At 41.5% G+C, this 23,348-nt stretch overlaps 1 protein-coding gene across 2 annotated transcripts; it reads left to right on the top strand.

Annotated features, from left to right (window-relative positions):
- Window positions 1-1,978: 1,978 nt before the first annotated feature.
- Window positions 1,979-20,341, top strand: RPL39L (ribosomal protein L39 like). Of its 2 annotated transcripts, XM_030822959.1 has the most exons (4): window positions 1,979-2,266; window positions 13,301-13,362; window positions 19,647-19,818; window positions 19,965-20,341. In XM_030822959.1, the coding sequence occupies exon 4, from the start codon at window positions 19,993-19,995 to the stop codon at window positions 20,146-20,148; it is 156 nt and encodes a 51-aa protein (XP_030678819.1). In that variant the 5' UTR covers window positions 1,979-2,266; window positions 13,301-13,362; window positions 19,647-19,818; window positions 19,965-19,992; the 3' UTR covers window positions 20,149-20,341. The 2 variants fall into 2 exon arrangements, with proteins under 2 accessions (XP_030678819.1, XP_003256674.1); XM_003256626.3 differs by lacking the exon at window positions 19,647-19,818.
- The last annotated feature ends 3,007 nt before the right edge of the window (window positions 20,342-23,348 follow it).

Here is a 23,348-nt window from a genome sequence, read left to right as displayed (position 1 = left end):
ATGACCAAAGGTCAGGAGTTCAAGACGAGCCTGGCCAACATGGTGAAACCCTGTATCTACTAAAAATACAAAAATTAGCCAAGCATGTTGGCATGCACCTGTAATCCCAGCTACTTGGGAAGCTAAAGCATGAGAATTACTTGAACCTGGGGGGCGGAGGTTGCAGTGAGATCGCGCCATTGCACTCCAGCATGGGCGATAGAGAGAGACTCCTTCTCAAAGAAAAAAAAAACTATATGAATTAAATCTTACATTAACAACAAATAAGAGTTTGAATGTGTTACCCTGCATATGGAAATCAGATAGGTCTTTGAAGAAAAACTGCAACCTCCGCCTCCCAGGTTCAAGCGCTTCTCCTGCCTCAGCTTTCCGAGTAACTGAGACTACAGGCGCGTGCCACCACGTTTGACTAATTTTTGTACTTTTAGTAGAAACAGGGTTTCATCATGTTGGCCAGGATAGTCTCGATCTCCTGACCTGGTGATCCACCCACCTCGGCCTCCCAAAGTGCTGGGATTACAGGTGTGAGCCACTGCATCCAGCCAGAAAAACATTTTAAAATACTTTGTACACTATTTGAAATGACTATGGAATGCTTGTTTCAATCAATAAAAAAAAAGAAATGTGAAATTGGCTTATCTTTTAGATACATTTAAAATGTCAAAGTCCTCCTTAAGCTTCAAGAAAATAAAATCAGTCTCCTTAAAATGAACAAATTATGATGAATTCATCAAAAACATTTATATTTTGTTAACCTCATTTACCAAGACATTTCAAACTTACATCTTTGCATCTGTTAAAGACAGATTTAGAAATACACTGATTTTATTCAAATACAGTTTTTAAAGTTATGATGATTAGATTTAAAGATATGTGTGATCAATCAGTTTATGATTATGTAGAATAACATGTCAATATTTACAGGATAATGTAGGTAGGTAAGACACCTGTTCTACTATTGCATGATTTCATGATTTAACTGGTGTAATTAGGAAAGGTTTTAGATCTAATTCGAACTGTCATATCCACTTTTTTTCTTTTTTTTTTTTGAGATGCAGTCTCACTCTGTTGCCCAGGCTGGAGTACAGCTCACTGCAACCTCTGCCTCCAGGGTTCAAGCGATTCTCCTGCCTCAGCCTCTCCAGCAGCTGGGATTACAGGCACCTGCCACCACGCCCGGCTAATTTTGGTGTTTTTGAGAAGACAGGGTTTCATCATGTTGGCCAGGCTGGTCTCAAACTCCTGACCTGAAGGAAACCACCCACCTTGGCCTCCCAAAATGCTGGGAAGATACACTTCTAATAACAGCATTTCCAACTACATATTTGGTTGAAACAGTTGAAACTGCCATTGCAGTTACAGTAAAGGTAACAAGAGGTAAACTTCTAGTATGTAACAGGAGATTTGACTTTTCATCTAGAGTTAGAACCAAAATCGTTAAATTTGTATAGATATTTGCATTAGCAGAAATCCCATTTTGTTCATGCTGTTTTTAAATACAGTGACTCATTTAAAATTTAATTGCATTTTAAAAATCTGTGTTATGGGAGTGGTAATACTGACTCCAGGCAGGGAGATGAGATAATTAGAGAGGAAGGGATGGAGCTGCGAGGTCCTCCTGGTCTCCAATGGCCCGGCGGTGGCTCGATGGGAGGGAGAGCGCCTCCTGGAGGCGTTGGCGGTTCCTGGCTCGTGTGATCGCGGGAACACAAGCTGTGAGCCTCTGGCCCGGCCAGGGCGTGCGAATCCTTTCCTCTTTTATCCAGTTTTAAGTCACGCTGTGTGCTAAGTACCGTGGCCAGGCAGCAGCTAGACAACGCGCTGAGGTAAAATAGAGAACTAAGGAAGAATGGGGGACCCCAAAGCCAACTTGGTGACATCACACGCAGGAGTCGGACCCACGGCCCCCGGGCCACAGCTCAAGGGGGCGGGACCGCCCGTGCCTGGGCGGGGCCAGGGCGGGGTCTGTCAACGGGGAACTCGCCGCCCTAGCATCCGGCGCGCGGCGGTTAAACTGCTGCGCCCAGCGAGGCAACCACTTCCGAGCGCCGGTTGTGGGCGAGGCCTCTCGGAGACTGAGAGACACGAAGGCCCGTGCGACAAGGTGGCTGCAGCTAGGCCGGGGGCGTCAGGACGACGGAGCGGGTTCGGGTCGGTGACACACAGACCTGAGGGAGCTGGGCCCGCCTTTTCCGCCCGCGCCCCAGACCCTTGCAGATCGAGATTTGCGTCCTAGAGTGGGAAAACAGCAGAGGCCAGGGCGCCGGTAAGTAAAGGTCCCTCCTCACCCGCCGCCTGGGCCGGGTCCGCCCAGCGAGCAGGGCAGCGTGAGGGTCACGGGCTGGAAGCAATGCCACAGCTCAAGCCGACTCCAACAGTAGTAGCGTTTTTGTTTGTTTGTTTTTTGAGACAGGGTCTCCCTCCGTCGCCCAGGCGGGAGTGCAGTGGTGTGATCTCGGCTCACTGCAACCTCCGCCTCCGGATTCAAGCGATTCTCCCGCCTTAGCCTCCTGAGTAGCTGGGTTTACAGGCGCGCGCCACCACACCCGGCTAATTTTTGTATTTTTAGTAAAGACGGGTTTCACCATATTGGTCAGACCGGTCTCGAACTCCCGACCTCAGGTGATCCGCCCGCCTCGGCCTCCCAAAGTGCTGGGATTACAGACGTGAGGCATTGCTCTTGGCCTACAGTAGTGGCTTCTGGAGGCCACTCAGGCACCGCCTGTTTCTAGCTTAGAGAAGGAGGAAATCGACAATAAGGTAGCCTTAAATGGATCCATGTTCCGCCCTGCCACCTCTTCAGATGTCAGTGTTGTCCAACTAGTGTCCCTAGAATTACCCAGGGTGTGAGTGGCACTGATTCATCAGTGGTTTAATCAGCAAAACCAAGTGTCTTGCTGCCTCATCTTCGCACTGCCTCTTTCCAAGGCGTTCTCACAGGCGCAAACACTTTCTCTTCCTCCCTTAATTCCAGTAGGTAAGATTTTGGAGTCTCCTTTAAGGTCCCAGTTTCCCAAAGATAGCCCAAGGAATCTCGCCATTTCCTTGCGTTTTACACATCTGGATTCATCCAGAGACATAAACCTTGACCAGGACTAGCTTCAAAGGGGTCCGACCCGTGCAGTCGCATAGGGCTCAGAAGGGCCCTGTACTTATTTTCGTGCTCTGCTATGGCAGTGTTGAAATTCTTAATTTTTAAACCAGCAGTCGCCTCCGCTCCCCACCGCCCCCCCCACAACATTTTCATTTTGCGCTGGATCTAGCCTTAATTCTCAGTTTTCTCAAAGGCTGCCATGTAACTATATAAAAATATAGTTAAAAGAGATTCTTCTCTAGACATGTCATTGGTCACTAGGGCATCAAGAGACAGGACGGATGCGTCTATTAACTAGCTAAGAGTTGTTGGAATCATAAAGGCTTTGTAATCCTCCACCCCTTCTCAATTTCAGAACCTAAGAGAGTTTGCTTAGAGAACCTGAGAGGTTGTAAAGCTGAGCTGTTCAGTACCGAAGCTCATTGAACCACGTGTAGCTGTTCAGCACTTGAAATGTGGCTGGTCTGAAAAAAGATGTGCTACAACTGTTAAAACGCACACCAGCTTTTAAAGTCTGTTTTTTTCCTTTTTTTTGAGACAGAGTATCCCTCTGTCGCTGGAGTGCAGTGGCACAATCCCGGCTCACTGCAACTTCTGCCGCCTGGGTTCAAGTGATTCTCCCGTCTCAGCCTCCCAGATAGCTGGGATTATGGTAGCTGTGCCCGCCACCACACCCGGCTAATTTTTGTATTTTTAGTAAAGATAGGGTTTCACCATGTTGGCCATGGTTGGCCAGGCTGGTCTCGAATTCCTGACCTCAGGTGATCCGCCCGCATCAGCCTCCCAAAGTGCTGGGATTGCAGGCGTGAGCCACCACCCCCGGCCAATTTTTCTTTTTCTTTTTTGGAGACAGAGTCTTACTCTGTTGCCCAGGCTGGAGTGCAGTGGTGCAACCTCGGCTCACTGCAACCTCTGCCTCCCAGGTTCAAGTGATCCTCCTGCCTCACCTTCCCAAGTAGCTGGGACTACAGGCATGTGCCACCACGCTGGCTAATTATTTTGTATTTTTAGTAGAGATGGGGTTTCACCATGTTGGCCAGGCTGGTCTCGAACTCCTGACCTCAGGTGATCCACCTGCCTTGGCCTCCCAAAATGCTGGGATTACAGGTGTGAGGCACTGCGCCTGACCTTTTTTTTTTTTTTTTTTTTTGAGAAAGAGTGTTGTTCTGTTGCCCAAGCTGGAGTGCATTGACTCAGTCATGACTCACTACAACCTCAACCTCCTCGGCTCAAGCCATCCTCTTGCCGCCTCAGCCTCCCTATCACAGGCATGCACCGCCATGCCCAGCTAATTTTTAAATGTTTTGTAGAGATGAGGTCTCACTATGAGAAACATACTCGGGCTGATCTCAAACTCCTGAGCTGAAGCAATCCTCCCGCCTCCCAAAATGTTAGGATTACAGGTGTGAGCCACTGCACTCAGCCTAAAGTCTCCTTTTTAATTTAAAATATTGTATCCACCTTTATATTAATTACATGCTTAAATGATGTTTTAAATAAATCAGATTAAATAAAATATATTCAAATTAATTTTACCTGTTCCTATTTAACATGATTCCTAGAAAATTTTAAATTGTAACTATATATGGGGCTCACCTTATATTTCTTTGGGAAAACACTATTTTAAAGTTTTGAGATATTGGAAACTTCTTATAATGTTCAGAAAAACTGCCTTCCCCGCCCCCTCCCCCAAAAAAACTCATATTGACCCTATTATCTCCCAGAAAATACCACTACCTACTCTTATCCTATGTGATCCATATCAAACAACCTTACGAACCTAGCTTAACTTAAAGGCCTTGGCAGTTAAAGAGCCACAGCCTAACTACAGATGGTCTAGGACTGCAGAATTATAGTCACTTTTAAGAGAAAGGCTCAAACTTCCCTCAGCTGTTGCATTAGAACCAATTCAGTTGCTGGCAGACCTATCTCTACTGCTTTGGCTGTTTGATTGTCCAGTTTTGCATAAATGAACTGTAAAGAAGCTATAGAGAAAGGAAGAAAGATGTCATCAAGGAGGGTGGTCACCTCACCAACTTTCACTCCTAATTATATTGTTACAAACTCTGGCATTGCAGCATCCTTGGCCTGACTTCTTTTTGTCAGTCACACCACTTTAAAAAGTAATTAGCTTTGGTGAAGAAATTGCCGATGCTCTAGTCTGAAGTATAGATAGGGACAGAAAATTATCTGTAAATTTAAGCTTTTATTTGAGCAGTCTGCATTAGTTATGGAATGTAAAATGGGTGGACTCCAATATCTCGATCTTCAGTGTTTTGAATGGCTCTCAAAAGCAGTGTGATGAGGGAAGATGTTAGCTCTACATCAGTGTGTACTGGATGCAGTCCTAATCCAGTCCTCCTAGAGCCTCTAGTTCCATGGAAAGAGTTCTGTTAGTTCACATGAATGCCAGTTGTTCAAAAGAACGTGGCATCTCTCTCTTGCTCTGTCTCTCGCCATGCGGCATGCCTGCTCCTCCTTCACCTTCTACGAAGAGTTAAAGCGTCAGAAGCCTAGCAGATGCTGGTGCCATGCTTGTACCGCCTGCAAAACAAGAAGCCAAATAAAACTCGTAACTTGTCCAGCCTCAGGTATTCCTTTATAGCAATGCAAAATGGGTCAACACACTTGGTTTATGTATTCCTCTGGAAAGATATGGCTCTGTTTGTGAGCTACCTCACCCACGAGTGTGTTTTGCCTATTCACTGCTTACCCATCTGTATTAGTCTTTCACACTGCTGATAAAGACATACCCGAGACTGGGCAATTTACAAAAGAAAGAGGTTTATTGTGCTTACAGTACCACATGGCTGGGGAGGCCTCACAATCATGGCAGAAGGCAAGGAGGAGCAAGTCACATCTTACGTGGATGACAGCAGGCAAACAGAGAGCTTGTGCAGGGAGACTTCCATTTTTAAAGCCATCAGAGCTCGTGAGACTTATTCACTATCACAACAACAGCATGGGAAAGACCTGCCCCCATGATTCAATTACCTCCCACCGGGTTCCTCCCATGACACATGGGAATTGTGGGAGTTACAATTCAAGATGAGATTTAGGTGGGGACACAGCCAAACCATATTACCGTCCCATCATGAAGCTCAGTCTCAGCTATGCTTCTGAACTGCTTTGCCTCAGGAGCCACAGTATTTAACAAAGCCTTAGAAGCTGGATCTCCACCCCAGTAGACACCTGCAGGTGACTGAAATGAGATTGCCCCATCAGGGTGGTATGATGTGCGATCATACAGTCTTGTAATTTCTTAAGAAATTAAGAAAGCTTTAAGCGAAAAAGCCTTGGCAAGTTGAGTTGGGAAAGAATGTCTACCACTGGCTCAAGTTACTGCCTTTCTGAGGCTTACTTTTCACCCAACATGCAAAGGTCAATCTTATGTGCAACAGCACCTTTCAACCATGATCAGGTCAGCACTCTGAGATAGAATTGAGGTGTGTACACGACAGAATGCAAAATATTTGGGAATCTCTGGAAGCATAACAGAGGTGGGAACTGGAAGTTGAAGCTCAAGCATTCCTCCTGGCACTGAGAAAGGCTTGGTCTTGTCCTGATCTCTGGCTTTTGGTAGTGAAACCATTTGGGCCTGTAGTTTTGTTACAAGATTTTTAACTACAGAATTCAACATCTTTAATAGACATAGAACTACTTAGGTTATGCACTTACATGAGCTTTGGTGGTACCCATCTCGTAAGGAATTTGTCCGTTTCCTTACAAGACTGTGATGACTAAGTTGGCTTTATGGGCATACAATAATTTGTGATATTATTCTATCTGTTTAATGTCCTGAGACCTGTCGCATTCTCCCCTTTTTCATTGCAGATGTTGGCAATTTGTGTCTTCTCTCTCTCTCTCTTTTTTTTTTTTAATCTGTCAGGCTAAAGTAGTTTGGGCACTACTGACATTTTGGGCTGGATAATTCTTTGTCGTATGGGGCTCACTTGTGCATTGTAGGATGTTCAGCAGCATCCCTGGCTTCCACCCACTAGAGCTAGCAGCACTCTTCCAGTGGTGACAACCAAAAATATCTCCAGATATTGCCAAATATCTCCAGAAAGGCAGAATTGCCCCTGGTTGTATACCACTGCTTTAGAGTACTTTATCTCTGTTACCATGTTTTCTGTTTCAAGCATTTTCATTTAATGTATACATTTTTTTTTCTCTGCTGAAATTCCCCTCTCGTCATTGCTGTCTATTTTTTTTCCACTAGAACCTTCAATATATATGATTAATATATTAATCAAATATATTTTAAGTTCCTTCTTAGTTCTAACACAGGTTATCTGAGAATGTGGTTCCGTTGATTACTTTCCGTCTTCACAATGAGTTGTTTTTTTCTTTTTCATGCTCATTATATTTTATCAAATGCCAAGCATCTTGTGTAGGACAGTAGGGGTTGAGATAATCTATGCCCCAAAATAAGCATGCTTTTTCTGCTAGGTCAGTAATGTGGAGTCTTGAATCAGCCTACTCAGTAGTTAAGCTGGGTTTGGGTTTTATTGGTCCATCTTCAGTATACTACCAGGTTCGATAACCTCTAATATTATGCTTAGGGTAGCGTGCTAGAGGGATTTTCTCAATATCCTATTTCAGTCTCAGCTTCCAGCCTTCCCAATGAGCCTATACAACACAGGAGTCTCTCTCCATGCTTTTGCCTTTCACCCTGCTTGTTACTTGGTGCTTGCTATCTTGGTAGAGGAGGCCTGAAGACTATTGGCCATCCTGGTCCAACCTCAGTCTTGGGTAAGGAATGGTCTGGGCAGATTTTTTGTCTTTTCCACAGTAAGAGCTTACTTCCCTGTATCAGTCTGTTTTCACACTGCTATAAAGAACTACCCAAGACTGGGTAATTTATAAATTACCAGTTCCACATGGCTGGGGAGGCCTCAGGAAACTTACAATGTGGCAGAAGGCAAAGGGGAAGCAAAGCACATCTTAGATGGTGGCAGGAAAGAGAGAGAGTGAAGGAGGAAGTGCCACTTTTAAACCATCAGATCTCATGAGAACTCCCTCACTGTCACAAGAGCAGCACTGGGGAAACCACCCACATGATCCAATCACCTCCCACCAGGTCCGTCCCTTGACAAGTGGAGATTACAATCTGAGATGAGATTTGGGTGGGGACACAAAGCCAAACCATGTCTTCCCCTAATAGATCTTCACCACCAAGGGAGGCTCTAGTCTCCTGCCTTTTCCCAAGTCTTTTTCATCAGTACTCAGTAGAGATCATGGAAGAGAGACTGAAAGTGGAAGCAAACTGTCTTTATGTCTGAGGCTCCCAGGGGTTTTATACTCTTATGCTAGTCCACACTTGACTTTTAGCAATTCATTAACAATTTTAGCTGAATTCTTATCAGCATATGAGGTACTTGATGTCTCTTCAGTGCTCATGTCCCTTTGCTCCTTTGCCAGGCCAGTCTTTCCTTGTATTTCAAGCTACTTTATTGGTCTGTGACCTTAGGTGGGGTGACCAGTTGTTCCAGTTTGCCTGGATCTGAGGAATTTCCCAGGATATGGGAGTTTTAGTTCTCATATTGGGAAAGTCCAGTTGGTCTTCCTAACCTCAGTCCTCTGAGTTTCAGGAAAAATTATTTTGTAGTTTTTCTGGTTGTTGGCATAGGAGCGATGCTCTTTCTAGGTTTCTACATCCTAGGCAGAAGACAAATTACTGAAATATTTATGCATGTTGAATATGGACAAAAGTGGCTCTTGAGATAGTGAGAAAACATACGGGGGAAACATCTGTTTCTTACTAAAGCAGGGAAGTTCTTGTGAAATCTTCCCAAAAATAGAGAACAAGGAAAATCATTTCAGCATCTGCCATTCTTTTATCTGTCAGCATCAGATTTATCTGATTACCTAAATGAACTCTCATTGAAGAAGTGGGTCCACAGCTATTCCTTCTACACCTGTAGTCAGCATTCAACCAGCACCAGACTTGTACTTTACGCCCAGCAACTGAGCATCTTTCATAGATTTTTGAGCAAAACTTTTTTCAAAAAAAAAATCTGTGTTCTCTCTTGTCAAAGGAAGATGGCTGAGTGTAGCAGTAATCTTTGAACATTAACATTGACCATCTCTGGGTGAATAAGCCCGTATGTGTACACATGCATGTATAATCTTGCCATCAGCTGCCTGGGGGCATATTTGGTTTATGTTGCCGTGGGCAGTACCTCTGGTATTGTGTTTTTTTATTTCAGATATTGTGGGAACCAAGAGTGTTTGTGACCCCTACAACCATCACTAATGGTTATGTGGTTGAGGCAGCCTCAAGGAAATGCTCTGTATCTGGTGTGATGACGAAAGCTTTATCATGTGCTCAATTACTCTTTTGAGCATCCTTGAGTATCCAAGAAAAATATAACCTCTTGAGGAGCTTATAGTCTGTGTATGTGATGTCTTCCTATTAAATAGTCAAGATAGTGAAATTAGTACAGTAGAATCAACACAGAAATCTTAAAACTGGGAACATTTATAATTTCAACAACTGTAGGCTTTATACAGCTGTAGATATAAAAATAACAGCTAAGACCTATATTGTGTTTATTGTGTGCCAAGCATTGTCCTAAATATTTTACACTCATTACTACACTAAATCTTCACCTACATAAGCTTCATAACAACCCTATGGTGTTAGATGTTATTAACCACATATTACAGATTAGAAAAACAAGGAACAACATGGCTAAGAAATGTGTTCAAGGTGACACTAATAGCAAGTGGTGGCAGTGAGACTTGAGCCTGTGCAATTTGTTTCCACAGTTCTTTTTTTTTTTTTAATGAGAAGGAGTCTCGCTCTGTCTCCCAGGCTGGAGTACAGTGGCATGATCTTGGCTCACTGCAACCTCCACCTCCTGAGTTCAAGCAATTCTCCTGCCTCAGCCTCCCAAGTAGCTGGGATTACAGGCAGCTGCCACCACGCCTGGCTAATTCTTGTATTTTTAGTAGAGACGGAGTTTTACCATGTTGGTCAGGCTGGTCTTGAACTCCTGACCTCAGATGGTCTGCCTGCCTCGGCCTCCCAAAATGCTGGGATTACAGGCATGAGCCACTGTGCCTGGCCCTCCAGAGTTCTTTTAACCACTGTGACAGTGGTCGCAAATATAGAAGAGATAAAATATTTCAACTTGCAGGATGATGTAGAAAAAGTGAGAGTTGTATATGTGAAAAAAGCCTTTTAAATACCACTTTGATTTTAGGTCGCGTGCCAACCAAGGATGTACAGAAAGCTGAAAGAGGACATGCTAAGGAAAATAAGTTAGCAAGTGGTATAGTGATGCCTTGGGCTCATAAGTCAACAAATAGCATGAAATACACAAACAGTTGTGCCCATTTGATACAAATGTCATGTGATGCAGATGACTCAGTAACAGTGGAAGTGCTACAAAAAGAAAAAAACTTGTAAGAACAGCCCTACCTCTGCATATAAAATACTTGAGTACTTTCAGTTTCAAAATGAAAGATTGCTCAGAAACCACCTGCCATACAGAAGAAATTTAGGATGAAAATTTTTGTCAAGTGATTCAGAATGTGTTAGGCCATTCTTACATTGCTATAAGGAAATACCTGAGACTGGGTAATTTATAAAGAAGAGGTTTAATTGGCTTATGTTTCTACAGACTGTATAGGAAGCATAGCACTAACATCTGCTCTGCTTCTGAGGAGGCCTCAGGGAGCTTTTACTCATGGCAGAAGGTGAAGTGGGAGCAGGCACGTCACATGGCAAAAGCAAGAGTGAGAGAGAGAGTTGAAGAAAGGGAAGTACCACACACTTTTAAATGACCAGACTCACAAGAGCTCACTGTCACGACGGCAGCACCAAGCCACAGAGGATCCATTCCCATGACTCAAACACCTCCCACTAGGCCCCACCTGCAGCATTGGGGATTACAATTCAACATGAGATTTGGGCGGGGACAGATATCCACACTATTAGATTGGTGCAAAAGCAATTGCGGTTTAATACATCAGAGAATAAAACCAATGAATAGAAAGTACAAAGGACTTTGCTTTGAAGGTGACATCATGGATGTTATCAACTCATGTGAAGCAAAGTAGATTCACAAATGACTAGAATATCTCACAAACCCCGAGACTGATTCTTGTAAGAGGATACATAGGAAAGACAGGACAGTCAACAAGAATATTCAAAGCATTTGGCAAGGGCTGTCTTGAAGGAGTAGGATGCTTTGAGTGTTCTATGATTGGTTTTATAAGCCAACTGATTATTATAACAAAGTATATTAAAACTATATATAAGATTAAGTATTTTAGCCTAGCCCAAGGGAAATCACTAATATCCTCTCTATACCTACTGGGTGACCTAGATGATACAATACAGCTCTTATTAAGTGGCACTTACCTATATGTGAGCCTGATATTCTCACAGAGGCAAAAAAAAAAATAAATAAGGTGGAGGGGAGGGTATAGTGGTGACCTGGGAGTAGGGAGGAAAACTCAGATTGTGTTGAAAAATATAATGCAGCAATTTTATAGGTTGGTTTCTTAAGGTTATCTTTATAGTCCAAAAAGTATAGAGGGTTGATAATCCAGTACAATTTGTAGACATTAATGAAAAGATACTACATATTTTGTGCTTTACTGTAGCACATTTTATCCTTAGGACCAGGTAAACAACCATTTAATATAACAAGCTCAGCTAAGTCTTGGATAATTTAGAATTTTCTACTCAAAAGAACCGAGTGAAGATGGCCTTTTGTAGAATGAATTATGTGTTTAAGGTATTGTTGTCAATGAGGAGGAGGAGGAGGAGGAGAAGCACTGCTCTCCTAAGATCAGCTCTATTCCGAGGCCATGGTTATGCTTTTGTTTAAAAAAATGATTATTACTTTCTAAATTGAAGTGATCCCAGAGAAGACTGGGTTTGAGGCTTGGTGAAGGTTACATTATGAGTAAAGGACACAGAGGACATTGGATTGGCAGTGTTCAGTGTGTGTGGCTTTTCACATCTCCCCAAATCTGCCTAGGAGATGTATTTAGACTATTAAAACCCATTGTTCTACCTGCTCAGGAAGCGAGCTTATCAAACCTCTTTTATCCTCAACTGTATTATCTTGACATTGCAGTGTATTAACTCACATGGTTGCAAAAACTGCCTTTCACTTGTCTGACCATCTGGATCTAACATTCAGTATTCAGGAACAATCCTTGCTAAGCTATCATCACTGTCTTGCCACATTGCCTGCAGTTGATATGATAATGATTAGGCATCATAACATACAGTCATTTTGCAACAGTGGAAGGAGAGGACGTTGTAAGGGATGTGTGCATACAGCTCTCTGCAAGCAAGAGGTATAATAGTGCTGAGCAAAGCAAGAAGTATAATAGGGTCTGGCTAGGTGTTACCACATAAACGGATGTTGGATGTGTCATGATGTTTATAGGCATAACGAAACCCAACTGCATATGTTTTTGCCATAGCCTCAGTCAATAGCTTGCCACAGGGAGGCATTACACACAGACCTTGCTGTGGGAACTATTTGGTTGTTCAGATACCTGTCTGGTACATCACAAGGCATAGACAGCTACTGCCTAGCTGCCAGAATCAGTAACTATAATTGTTATAGGCCAGGCGTGCTGGCACATGCCTGTAGTCCCAGCTACTCAGGAGACTGAGGCAGGAGGATCGCTCGAGGCCAGGCATTTGAGGCTGCAGTGAACTAGGATCATGCTACTCTGCTCCAGCATGGACAACAGAATGAGACCCTGTCTCAAAAAAGAGAGAAAGAAGTGTATATTAAAAAACTGTTATAATGGTTTCCTCACAGAGGAAAGGTGAGGAGGGCTTGTATAATAACTATGTTGATACCATGAATCAAAAAAATGGCAAATATTACTGTTTTTTGAAGTTTTTGGAAGAATCTAATCTTCCCAAAGAGCTTATTTTTCATAAACACAAGAAACAGGTGTACACATCCCAGATTTTATTAATGTTGTTTGAGGATTTGTGAGTGGGAATTCAAAAGCAAGCACAGGCTGCACTGATCTGTTTAATATTACATGTCTCAATTTTGTTGTCATTGCCTGCCTTTCTGCAAAAAGACTTCCTATATTTTCTCTTAAGGTTTTCATAAATTTCAGGCCAATTGATGAACATTACTTTCACCCATAGGTAAGGTTTAACTGAAAATAGTAGGATCTGTTACCATTACACACTGGATTTTTTCTTTTCAGATTTTATTTGGAGAAGCAAGCATCTTTGCCTCTTTGGAGTAGGACATTCAGACTTGAAAAAGGTAGGATTTTCTTCCTCTTTCTTTCAACTTGTGAAAATAATTAAAGTGTAATTTTTAAAATTGGACACTTTGTTAAAAATTTAAGATAGTTTCTTTTTAGTTTTGTAGATATTTTTAAATTTGGGATGAAGGCTGTAGATATATCTGAATTTTAAACAATGTTTTAAATATGGTTTTCAGAAACTTAGACTAAACTTTTTTCATCTTAATTTTCAAAGCCATTTAATTTTTTGAAAAATTACATTGCAAACTAAAGTGAAAGGAGTTATGTCTTGGAACTTAACAAACTTTTACATTTTATACTTTAGGCACTGATTATAAATAAAGGTGGTGGGATGATGGTAGACAGGATTTACGCCATGGCATTTGGACTATATGATTGAATGGGAAAGGGAAACCAGTTATCTCATGCATTAAAATAGGCACTAAAGTGTAAATGTGTAGTTTAATAATGACACCTGTGTAATAACTACCCAGGCTAAGAAATAGAAAATTACCAGCATTCTAGGAAATATACGCATATTGCTTCTAAGTAATAGCCCTTCTCCTCCACACGGGTGACCACTCTCTTTGCCTGTATACTAAAATTCCTTTTTTCATACCAGTGGTTCTCAAAGTGTGGTCTGGCATCAGCATCATATGGGAATTTGTTAGAAATGCAAATTCTTGGGTCCATTCTCTGATCTATTACATTTATGTATTTTTTATGGGATATATATTTATATGATAAAGATGTAAAGCAATGATTCTCCAACTTTAACATGCATCAGAATGACCTGGATGGGCTTTTAAACACAGATGCTGGGTCCTACCTAGAGTTTCTAATGATCTCTTTCTATTGGCTGTTTTAATCATTGATTACAATTTTCTTATATGCTGGATACGTTTGACCCTCTGCTAGTCGTTGCACTTGAAATGCCATTTTGTGGAAATAATTGTCTGGCCTATAATTAAGAAACTTTGCCCCAAAGATCACACGTATTTGCTTTTGTTGGGTACCTGCAGGTACCACAAGTTTGGGCCCACCTGTTCAAAGTTTGATATTTCCTGGACAACTCAGAGGAGTCTCATTGCATTCAGATTATTACAATTCTTGTTCACCTTCACTCTGAGATTTTGGATCCCAGATTGTTGTAGGAGAAGGTCTCCTAACAGACTCCCCAACTTAGATGAACCCAGGGTTTTTTCAATCTCCTCTGTACTCTGAAAGGCTGTCAAAATGGAGGTCCTAGTGTTCTGGGATTAGCAGTGCTTTCAGTGAAAAAGTGGATTCAGGCTTGTTTACTTCTCTTGATTCTTTGCTTCTCTTAACTTTTGGCCTGATAATTCCTTACTATTTTGTAATCTCTTTGAGGGTTTTTAAAATATTATTTGAAATATATTTTACCCAGTTTTTTAGTTGGTTTTTGAGCTGGCAAACTGACCTAAATAACCTGGGCCACCATTACTAGAAATGGAAAATAAATTAATAAAGCACAGTATTTTTCAAAATACTGTGGTTTTTCAAAACATTAAAAAGCAATAGATGGGCCGGGCGTGGTGGCTCAAGCCTGTAATCCCAGCACTTTGGGAGGCCGAGGCGGGCAGATTGCCTGAGGTCAGGAGTTTGAGACCAGCCTGGCCAACATGGTGAAACCCCATCTCTACTAAAAATATAAAAAAATTAGCCGGGTGTAGTGGCAGACGCCTGTAATCCCAGATACTCGGGAGGCTGAGGCAGGAGAATTGCTTGAACCCAGGAGGCAGAGGTTGCAGTGAGCCGAGATGGCGCCATTGCACTCCAGCCTGGGCAACAAGAGTGAACTCCATCTCAAAAAAAAGAAACCAATAGATGTTTATATTTTTGGAAACAGAAAGTTCTTATTTTTAGTCTACAAGTTTAATCAGACATGGGACACACAGGATGGTTTGCATACAAAAACTTTTTCGTTAAAAGATTCCCGGAGTTCCATATTTAAAAATATTTTATGACCTTTAACCTTATGACCTTAAATAGTAATATAACCTTTAACCACTCCGGAGTGCTCTGATATTTACTCAGTGGGTTCCAAGAAATGCTTCCCACAACTTCAGAAAGCCTCACAAAGTGCAGAGGTGTGCCTAATACAAGATCCACTTCACGATTTGTGATAGTGATATCAAACACTCAGGGCTCAGTCTAGGTCCCATTGCTTACCGCACAAAAAGAAGCAAGTATTGCCAGGGAAGACTTATTATTTTACAGTTGATGTCAACCAGAGAGACCAGAGCCAAACCTCAAATCCATCTCCTCGCTCCAACTAAAGTTAGGGGTTTATATAGTGGGGAAGGAAAACAGGAGAGGCAAGGAAGAGGAGTTGATCAACAGGCAGCAGGTGGTCGAATGGGGGATCTAGTATCTCACTGTAACCACATGCAGAAAGACAGTGATTAGGGATGGGTAAGGAAGAGGTAGTGGTCAACAGGCAGCAGGTGCTTCTTATTGTCTGAGTGCAGCGATTCAGAAAGCCACAAGATGCAGGAACTCTCCAGTTCCGAGCTACAAATAACAGAGGGTGCTTTTCACATCACATAGAGGCTTTCCAGCCATGACACTTCTTAAGTTACAAGGCAAGTTAGGGCCAACCTCCATCCAACCCTTAGTTGATAACTTTTATTTAAAACAACATATTGACCTTTAAACCAATATGATGCTACCATTATTTTCACACAACTTATCACTTAAAAATCAAAATATTGCTCTCACAAGTATAAAATTTCTTAGTATAAATTTCCATTTCTTATTATAAAATCCTGCTTTATGAAAAGTTGTGGAGAGCCAGGACCACCATGAAGCCCACTCAGTTTAACCACTTCCTTATAGACATATCTTATTGCATCCCATGTGTTTTGTTGTCTGGGATATAGGTATTTGCCTTATTTAGTAGCATATGCTCCTCCTCCCTTCCCAGCTAGAATATGATCTAAAGACGTGGTTTTAGACCACATTTATTATGGCTACCATTTCTTTGGCATTACTTTTACATAGCTGGTCATATATAATAGCTGTATCACTGATTGCTGAGGTTGCCCAGTCAACTGAACTTTGGAAATTATATAACAAATTCTGTTTCTGAGCCTAATAAGAATTTTGAGGAACCATTTAATGGCCCCAGTGGTCTAGTTATGCCCAAATAGCTGCCACTGCTGTATTCCTCAGGCAGCCATTGGTGTGCACATGACCCCCATATCCAGTAAGTAGAAGAATGAGGAGTGGGCCTATACTTTTTGCCAAAATACAGAGTCCAATTTTTGATATTCAATATAGATGTTAAAGAATGGGACCCTTATGAGCACCTTGATTTTACAAGCACTAGTGCCTTGAACTCTCAGAATCATCTAGATATGGTTGAAGACTATGCTTAGGACAGCAAGGGGCAGGAAATGTATGTCTCGGGGTTTAGGGATATATCGTCTTTCTTGAAGCGCCAGTTAAATGGCCAAGTATGATTGCATCTGATAGAGATTTAATAAATCTCATGAGCCTCCATCTCCACATGTGCTTTCTTTCAACTGCAGCAGGCCTTCCATTTATGATCACTTAATAAACTTCGCCTTTGCATAGGCTATCCAGGTTCTAGAATTTGCCCAGTTTTTTTTACTTGGTACCATGATTTCCCATCTCTCAATTTTCTGGAATGAAGTGTGTATCTCCAGTACTTGGGATCTATATTATACTGTATTTGCAGCCTCTAGACTAATTAGATAACTTGGCATATAGCCAGAGGTATGTAATTCAATATTTTCTTGAGAAAATTTAACTCCTAGAGGTCCTCTGAATCACCTGAGATGTGTAGGGCAATAAGTGTAATCATTCCTTTTAAGGTAAAACTGCCCTCATAACCATTACTATTGTACTAGAATGAGGACTACTGACTTACTGGCTATAAGCTTATTTCAGTTGGCATTATAGCCAGTGCTTTCTGTTCTTTCACTTTCCAATGCAGATAGCAGATATCTGTTTGAGTTTCTTTTTAAAAGTTGCCATGAGAGTTAGTTCTAGCTAAGAGCTGTATGTCACTGGCATTGAGCTTTCAGGAAATACCTGGTCAGAGCTCCTAGCCCAAAGTGTCTCCAGAGGTGAGCACCCTATCATCCTCTTCATTGGAAACGAATACTTGGATTAGTACAGTAAACTCTTTGTCCTACTGTAGTTCTTTATCTTACTACAGTAAATTTTTCTTAGAGAAGACTTTCAAACAAGATTGGCTTCAAGAACCGTAACCAGTACAACCAGGGTTCCCAAGGGAGAGGGTGTTAAGACTCTGGGTTTGTTGGCAACCCAGTCTAGTTCTTTCCCTGTATTCTTGAAGACTTTTTTTCTGAAGTGGTTGGAGCCAAATAGTCACTGATAGAGACTGTATAGAGGGAATTAATATACAAAGGGTAGAACAGGGTCTGCTAGATAGCTAGCTAAAGTCAGCATGTGGTCAATTTAAGATGAACTGTGATCAGTAGCTAAAGGTTCTTTGCTGCTAATGTATGGGAAGAAAATAAAAGGATTGGACGGAAATAGTAGTGTACTTTCCCTATCTTTATCACCCATTCGGCATTTTCAGGCCTATTTGTTATTCTCTTAACCTGTAGACTCCTACAAGGATACTTGTGGCTTAGTTTTCAATGTTTTATATTTCATGAAACATTTGTATCTCAACCACACCCCACCCTGTACCCCAACTTAGTTGCCTACTCGTCTGTTACTTGCACATAAAGTCGCCTGCTCCTGAAAGTTCCCAGTGGGAAGGTGTACAAATCTGGGGACGTTGGCCTCCCCATGAGGGCAGTTGTCTCAGAAGTGTCTGAAGTTTGGATGTTAGGGTTGAAGGGCAGACAGTGTAATTAGCACTCATTTCTTCTGGTATTTCCTTACCATGACATTTATGGGTTGCCCGTCAATTTGGGCTTTTTTTCCACCCTATTTTTCAATACCTAGACTAATAGGTATTTCTATTGAGAACTTCCTTTTTCTCTTTTTTAAATTTTCCTCTATCTTCTTTTGGTTATTTTGAGAGCTGAAATTCACAGAAGTATCCTAAATTATCTTTTCCAAAATTGTTATAGGAAAGACTGCTAGTTATCTACTCTGCTATTCATTCTTCTTCCTTTTTCTTTAGCAGAACCTGATTTGTGTGGGGTTGGGGGCATCATGTGCTCAGCTAAAAAACTATAGTGCCATCCTTCATTACTGCTAAGGATGGCAGTGGAACACAGTTCTTGCCAATAAGGTGTAATCAAAGGTACTGAGAGAGATACCTAGTAAAGCTCCTTAAAAGCCGGTAGCCTCACAGCATGTACTCTTTTGCCTTTCTTTCTTTTTTTCTCTTGTTCCTGCCTGCATGTTAGGGGAGATGCCAGACATAGAATAAACATCTCACAACAGTGAGCCATAAGACAGAAGCCAAGATAATAGCTTGGGTCACATCTGAAAAGACTGGGTTAGACACTATGTGTGAACTCAGACAGTCAGAAACAGTCATACTTTTTGCACCATACCACTATCCCCATTATCTTAGGGTTAGAAAAAAATGCCTCTGTCATGACAGATCCATACTGTTTGTATATCTCCAACACTGTTTGCAGTAAGACTTTACTGCCGTCATGTAATTACTCTCACAATCTGAGATGTAGACATTATTTTGCACCTGAATCATTAAAAATAACTACTGTGTCTCTGGCCCCAGGTTGATGTTCGTTAATTATGGAGGGCCCAAGATCTTTAAACGGAGTGGTAGCATGCAATTCAGTAGATGGCAATGTGGTCAATTTTGATAATTAGATAAAAATATTAGTATGCACAGCCAGTGGCTTTTAAAATAGTAGTAACATGAAAGTACCATGAGGTAGTGTTACAGCGAATCGCATTTTTTAAATGTATACATTCATATTTTAAGTGTTGTGGGGATGAATTACTTGTTTTATAGGTTTCTATTTTCAACCATATTTTCCTGTTCTGTACTATTTGCCATAGCAGAACACTGGAAAAGATTTAAGACCTCCAAATGTAAAGGGTTATTGAGAAAGTTGCCAAAAAAGGGTCACATATTAGTTAGATAAGTTGTAGTTACAAAATAATATCTACAATATCTCAATTTATAGAAAGACAATATTCTGCATGTACATCTGTCTTAACTGGAAGGCTCTTATAATATCAAGTTGTTAATATTGGGGCTTTTTCTAGCTAGATGGGATAATAGTTTTTTTTAGTGTTCTGTTGCTTTAATTTTTTTGTAATGAACTGGCATCACCTGTTTGTAACTTTTTTAAAGTTGAAAATAATTCCTCTTGGTGGACATTTAACAAGAGAAGCAGAAGTATGTTGCTGAGAAATGAGTAGCATCAAGTCAGGAACAGGAGGAACAAAGGGACTCCTGCCTTTGCTGCTGATCCACCAGAACAGCCATCAGACTCCTCAGACTGCAGCTGGCTCCTGAGCTGCTGCTGAGCTGCCTGTGGGATCCTGAGTGGCAGTGAGCCCTCGCTGTGGCACCAAAGATCCTCTTTCTTGTCTTGTTATTTCTTCATGTTACCTTATCCTAGCCTATGGTAATATCGTCTCTGTCTCTCTCTCTCTTTCTCTGCCATAGTGGTGTATGGTTGACTCTGTTTCTCGCCATGTCTTCTCACAAGACTTTCACCATTAAGCGATTCCTGGCCAAGAAACAAAAGCAAAATCGTCCCATCCCCCAGTGGATTCAGATGAAACCTGGTAATAAAATCAGGTACAACTCCAAAAGGAGGCATTGGAGAAGAACCAAGCTGGGTCTATAAGGAATTACCCATGAGATGGCACACATATTTATGTTGTATCAAGGTCACGATCATCTTACGATATCACACTGAAACTGTCACCACTATCTGGACAGTTGCACGTTTTACTGGGAATATTTTTTTCTGTTTTTCTATATGCTCTGTGCTAGTAGGGTGGATTCAGTAATAAATATGTGAAAGCTTTTGTTTCAAATATGTCTCTGTCATCTTTAAAAACTGTCCCTTCATTCATTCAGTAAACATCAGGATCTGTGCTATGTGCCAAATCCCTGGGTAATGCTGAGGATAAATGCTGAGCCAAATAGACCTTCAGCCTGTGGTGAGAGGGATAGCTGCTACTCAGATCATGCAGATGTATAAATGGGACAAAATGAGATCAGGACTACAGAGGAAAATAAGATACAGAGGAGGTAGAGTTCCTGGCAAGTGGGGAGACCCACTTTATGCCTTCAGTATGTGTTCAGAACTCAATAGAAGTTAAGACCTATAGGAGGCACGAGTCAAGTAAGTGAAGATTGTCATGGGGAGAACAAGTATAGGCAGAGGAAACAGCGTGTTTGAAGGCCTTGAGCAGCAATGAGCATTATGTCTTTAGGGAAGTGAAAGGAGCATAGAAAGGAGCTGGCTAGAGCATAGAAAGCAGAGGGAATGACTCTAGGTGAGTTTGCAGAGCTAAATAAAGGCCAAATCACATAGGGCTTTATAAATCATAAGAACTTTGTGCCTTTTTCTCCTAAGCAATCAGCAACCATTGAAAGGTTTTGAACTGAAACCATACTTCACTCAGGTCAGTTTTCACACTGGCCGTATTATGGAAAATGGATTTGAAAAAGAGACAAGAATGGTATTGGATGGAACAGGAGGCCATTGATAAAGTGCAAATATCAGTGACCAGTAAAGGGCCAGTCACAGATTTTTGTCATTTATATTGCTACTCTATTTAAATAGGACATTATGCAGAAGCAGTAGTAGGCCATGGTCTAGAATTTGTAACATTTCTAGCTAGCAGTCTCTGCCTGTCTTCTTCACTCTTCTCTATATGTGGGTTCTTGTGTTTGCCATAAACTTCTGAACAGCGGTCATGTCTGAGAGTTATGAACTAAGAGTTATGAGATAATCTTTTTGCTCTTCCCAAAGTATTGCAGCCACAGCTATTAAGAGAATTGAACAAGTAATGAGTGCTTATGATGTGCCAGGCACTATAGTGGGCACTGGCATATGGAGTGAGTGAAGACGGAGTCCCTACTTGCATGGAAAGTAGGGAGCAGATTAAACTGGGAGCAGATATTAAGTCTTGCAAATAAGTAATTACAAACTGTGAAGTGACTGTGTCTACTTGCCTTGTCAGTTACTAAAAAAAATCTTAAGGAAATAATCTTCATGGATCCCAGTCCCACAGCTACCTTGTATGATCGTGCAGTTTGGCTATTAGACAAAGATGGCTGGCCAAGGGAGTTAATCAGGACTACAACTCTGCTAGAATTCCACTTGCCAAGCCGCACCATTGTGCAAAGCTACATCTGCCCAGAGAGAAGGATACATTTTTCTTTGTGCTAAGGTGTCATGTAGGTCAGCTTCACCTCTCCCTGTGATATCAGGAGTGAATTCCCTATTTTCAAAATTGAATGGGAGGCTCTACCTCATAAATAGGTAGTTGCCCTGAGCACAGAAGTGTATAGGAGGTGAAGGTCTAGGAATGAGTGTAATTTTATGCTTATAAAAAAATGGAGTACACTCAATTCTCCATATTTGTTGTCCCGCATCTGCAAATTCAACTCACCACAGATTCAAAATGTCCAAAAATTATAATACAGTAATAAATAATCCACATAAAAATACAGTATAACAATGATTTATATACCATTTATATTTTATTAGGTCTTATAAGTAATCTAGAAATGATTTTAAATATACAGAAGAAATGAATAGGTTATATGCAAATAACTATGGCCATTTCATATAAAGGACTTGAGCATCTGTGATTTTAGTATCTGTGGAAGTCCTAGAACCAATCCCTGGCAGATAACAAGTGATGACTGTACAAAGAAGGCCTCAGACATAGATACATTTTTAGTACATAGATAATTTTTTTAAGTGAGCCCTTCATCTTCAGGGATTAGATCAATGTTGTGTATACCTAAGACAACATGTCCCAGTGGTGGAACAGTGGAGGAAAAATCTGGTCTGTGCATCACAAGATGGTTGTACTAGGGTTAAGAAAATTAAGGGCATCATACTGGGAAAGCTATGATGGAAGAGGAAGGAGGAGCCCATATATAAAATCAAGTACTGGTTTCTATTCTTTTCTTTTTTTTTTTTTTTTTTTTTTTGAGACAGAGTCTTGCTCTGTCGCCCAGGTTGGAGTGCAGTGATGCGATCCTAGCTCACTGCGGCCTTGAACTTCTGGGCTCAAATGATCCTCCCACCTCATCCTCCTGAGTAGCTAGGATAACAGGTGTGCACCACCATGCCCAGCTAATTTTTTACTTTTTATAGAGACAGGGCCTCACTATGTTGCCCAGGCTGGTCTCCAACTCCTAGCCTCAAGCAGTCTTTCCACCTGGGCCTCTCAAAGTGCTGGAATTCCAGGCATGAGCCACCACACCCAGCTTGGTTTCTGTATCTTGAGTCTAGTTAATTGAACAAGGCTTTACTTCCATAATCTTAAGATTTCTGACTCAATTTTGAAATAATGGAATCTCGGCTTGTGGGAGTGATCCTGCTTCTGGGAATTCTGCCACAATAGAAACAGAAAGCAAAGGAGTAGGATTCGGGTAGCTTGAAGTTATGGCTCTTCCCAACAGTTTTATGATGTTGGACAACTGGTAGAGAACCTCTCTGGGCCTTAATTATTGTATTTCACCTGAATATATCAGACAGCCGACTTCCTCACTGAGTTACAAGGCTTGAATGAGATTGAAAACAGCTTCATAAACTGAGTCAATAAAACAAGGTTTTCATAAAACGCTGCTTTAGAGTGTCAGAGGTCTGACTCTGAGCTGAGTTGAGCTGGCTGGGTTGGCTGAACCTCTCTACCTTGGTATGGTCTGTTTCTGAGTGGGGGTCTCGGCTCATCTGTCTTTAGGCTGCACCAAGGACTGTGACTACACGCTAGCATTGATGATTGAAAACATTTTAATTTGCCATAAATAACCAAGACTATAGGTGGTTTTCTGATTCTAATAGATTATGTTCTGAGC

This window comes from Nomascus leucogenys, chromosome 11 (genome assembly GCF_006542625.1).
Source record: "Nomascus leucogenys isolate Asia chromosome 11, Asia_NLE_v1, whole genome shotgun sequence".
In the NCBI taxonomy this organism is placed as follows: Eukaryota; Metazoa; Chordata; class Mammalia; order Primates; family Hylobatidae; genus Nomascus; species Nomascus leucogenys.
The sequence above is the reverse complement of the archived record's forward strand: the minus strand, read 5'-3'. Positions and strand labels throughout refer to the sequence as shown.

Bases quoted from the DNA above. Each gene is read 5' to 3' on its own strand.
- RPL39L (XM_003256626.3), top strand. From the start codon at position 19,993: ATGTCTTCTCACAAGACTTTCACCATTAAGCGATTCCTGGCCAAGAAA.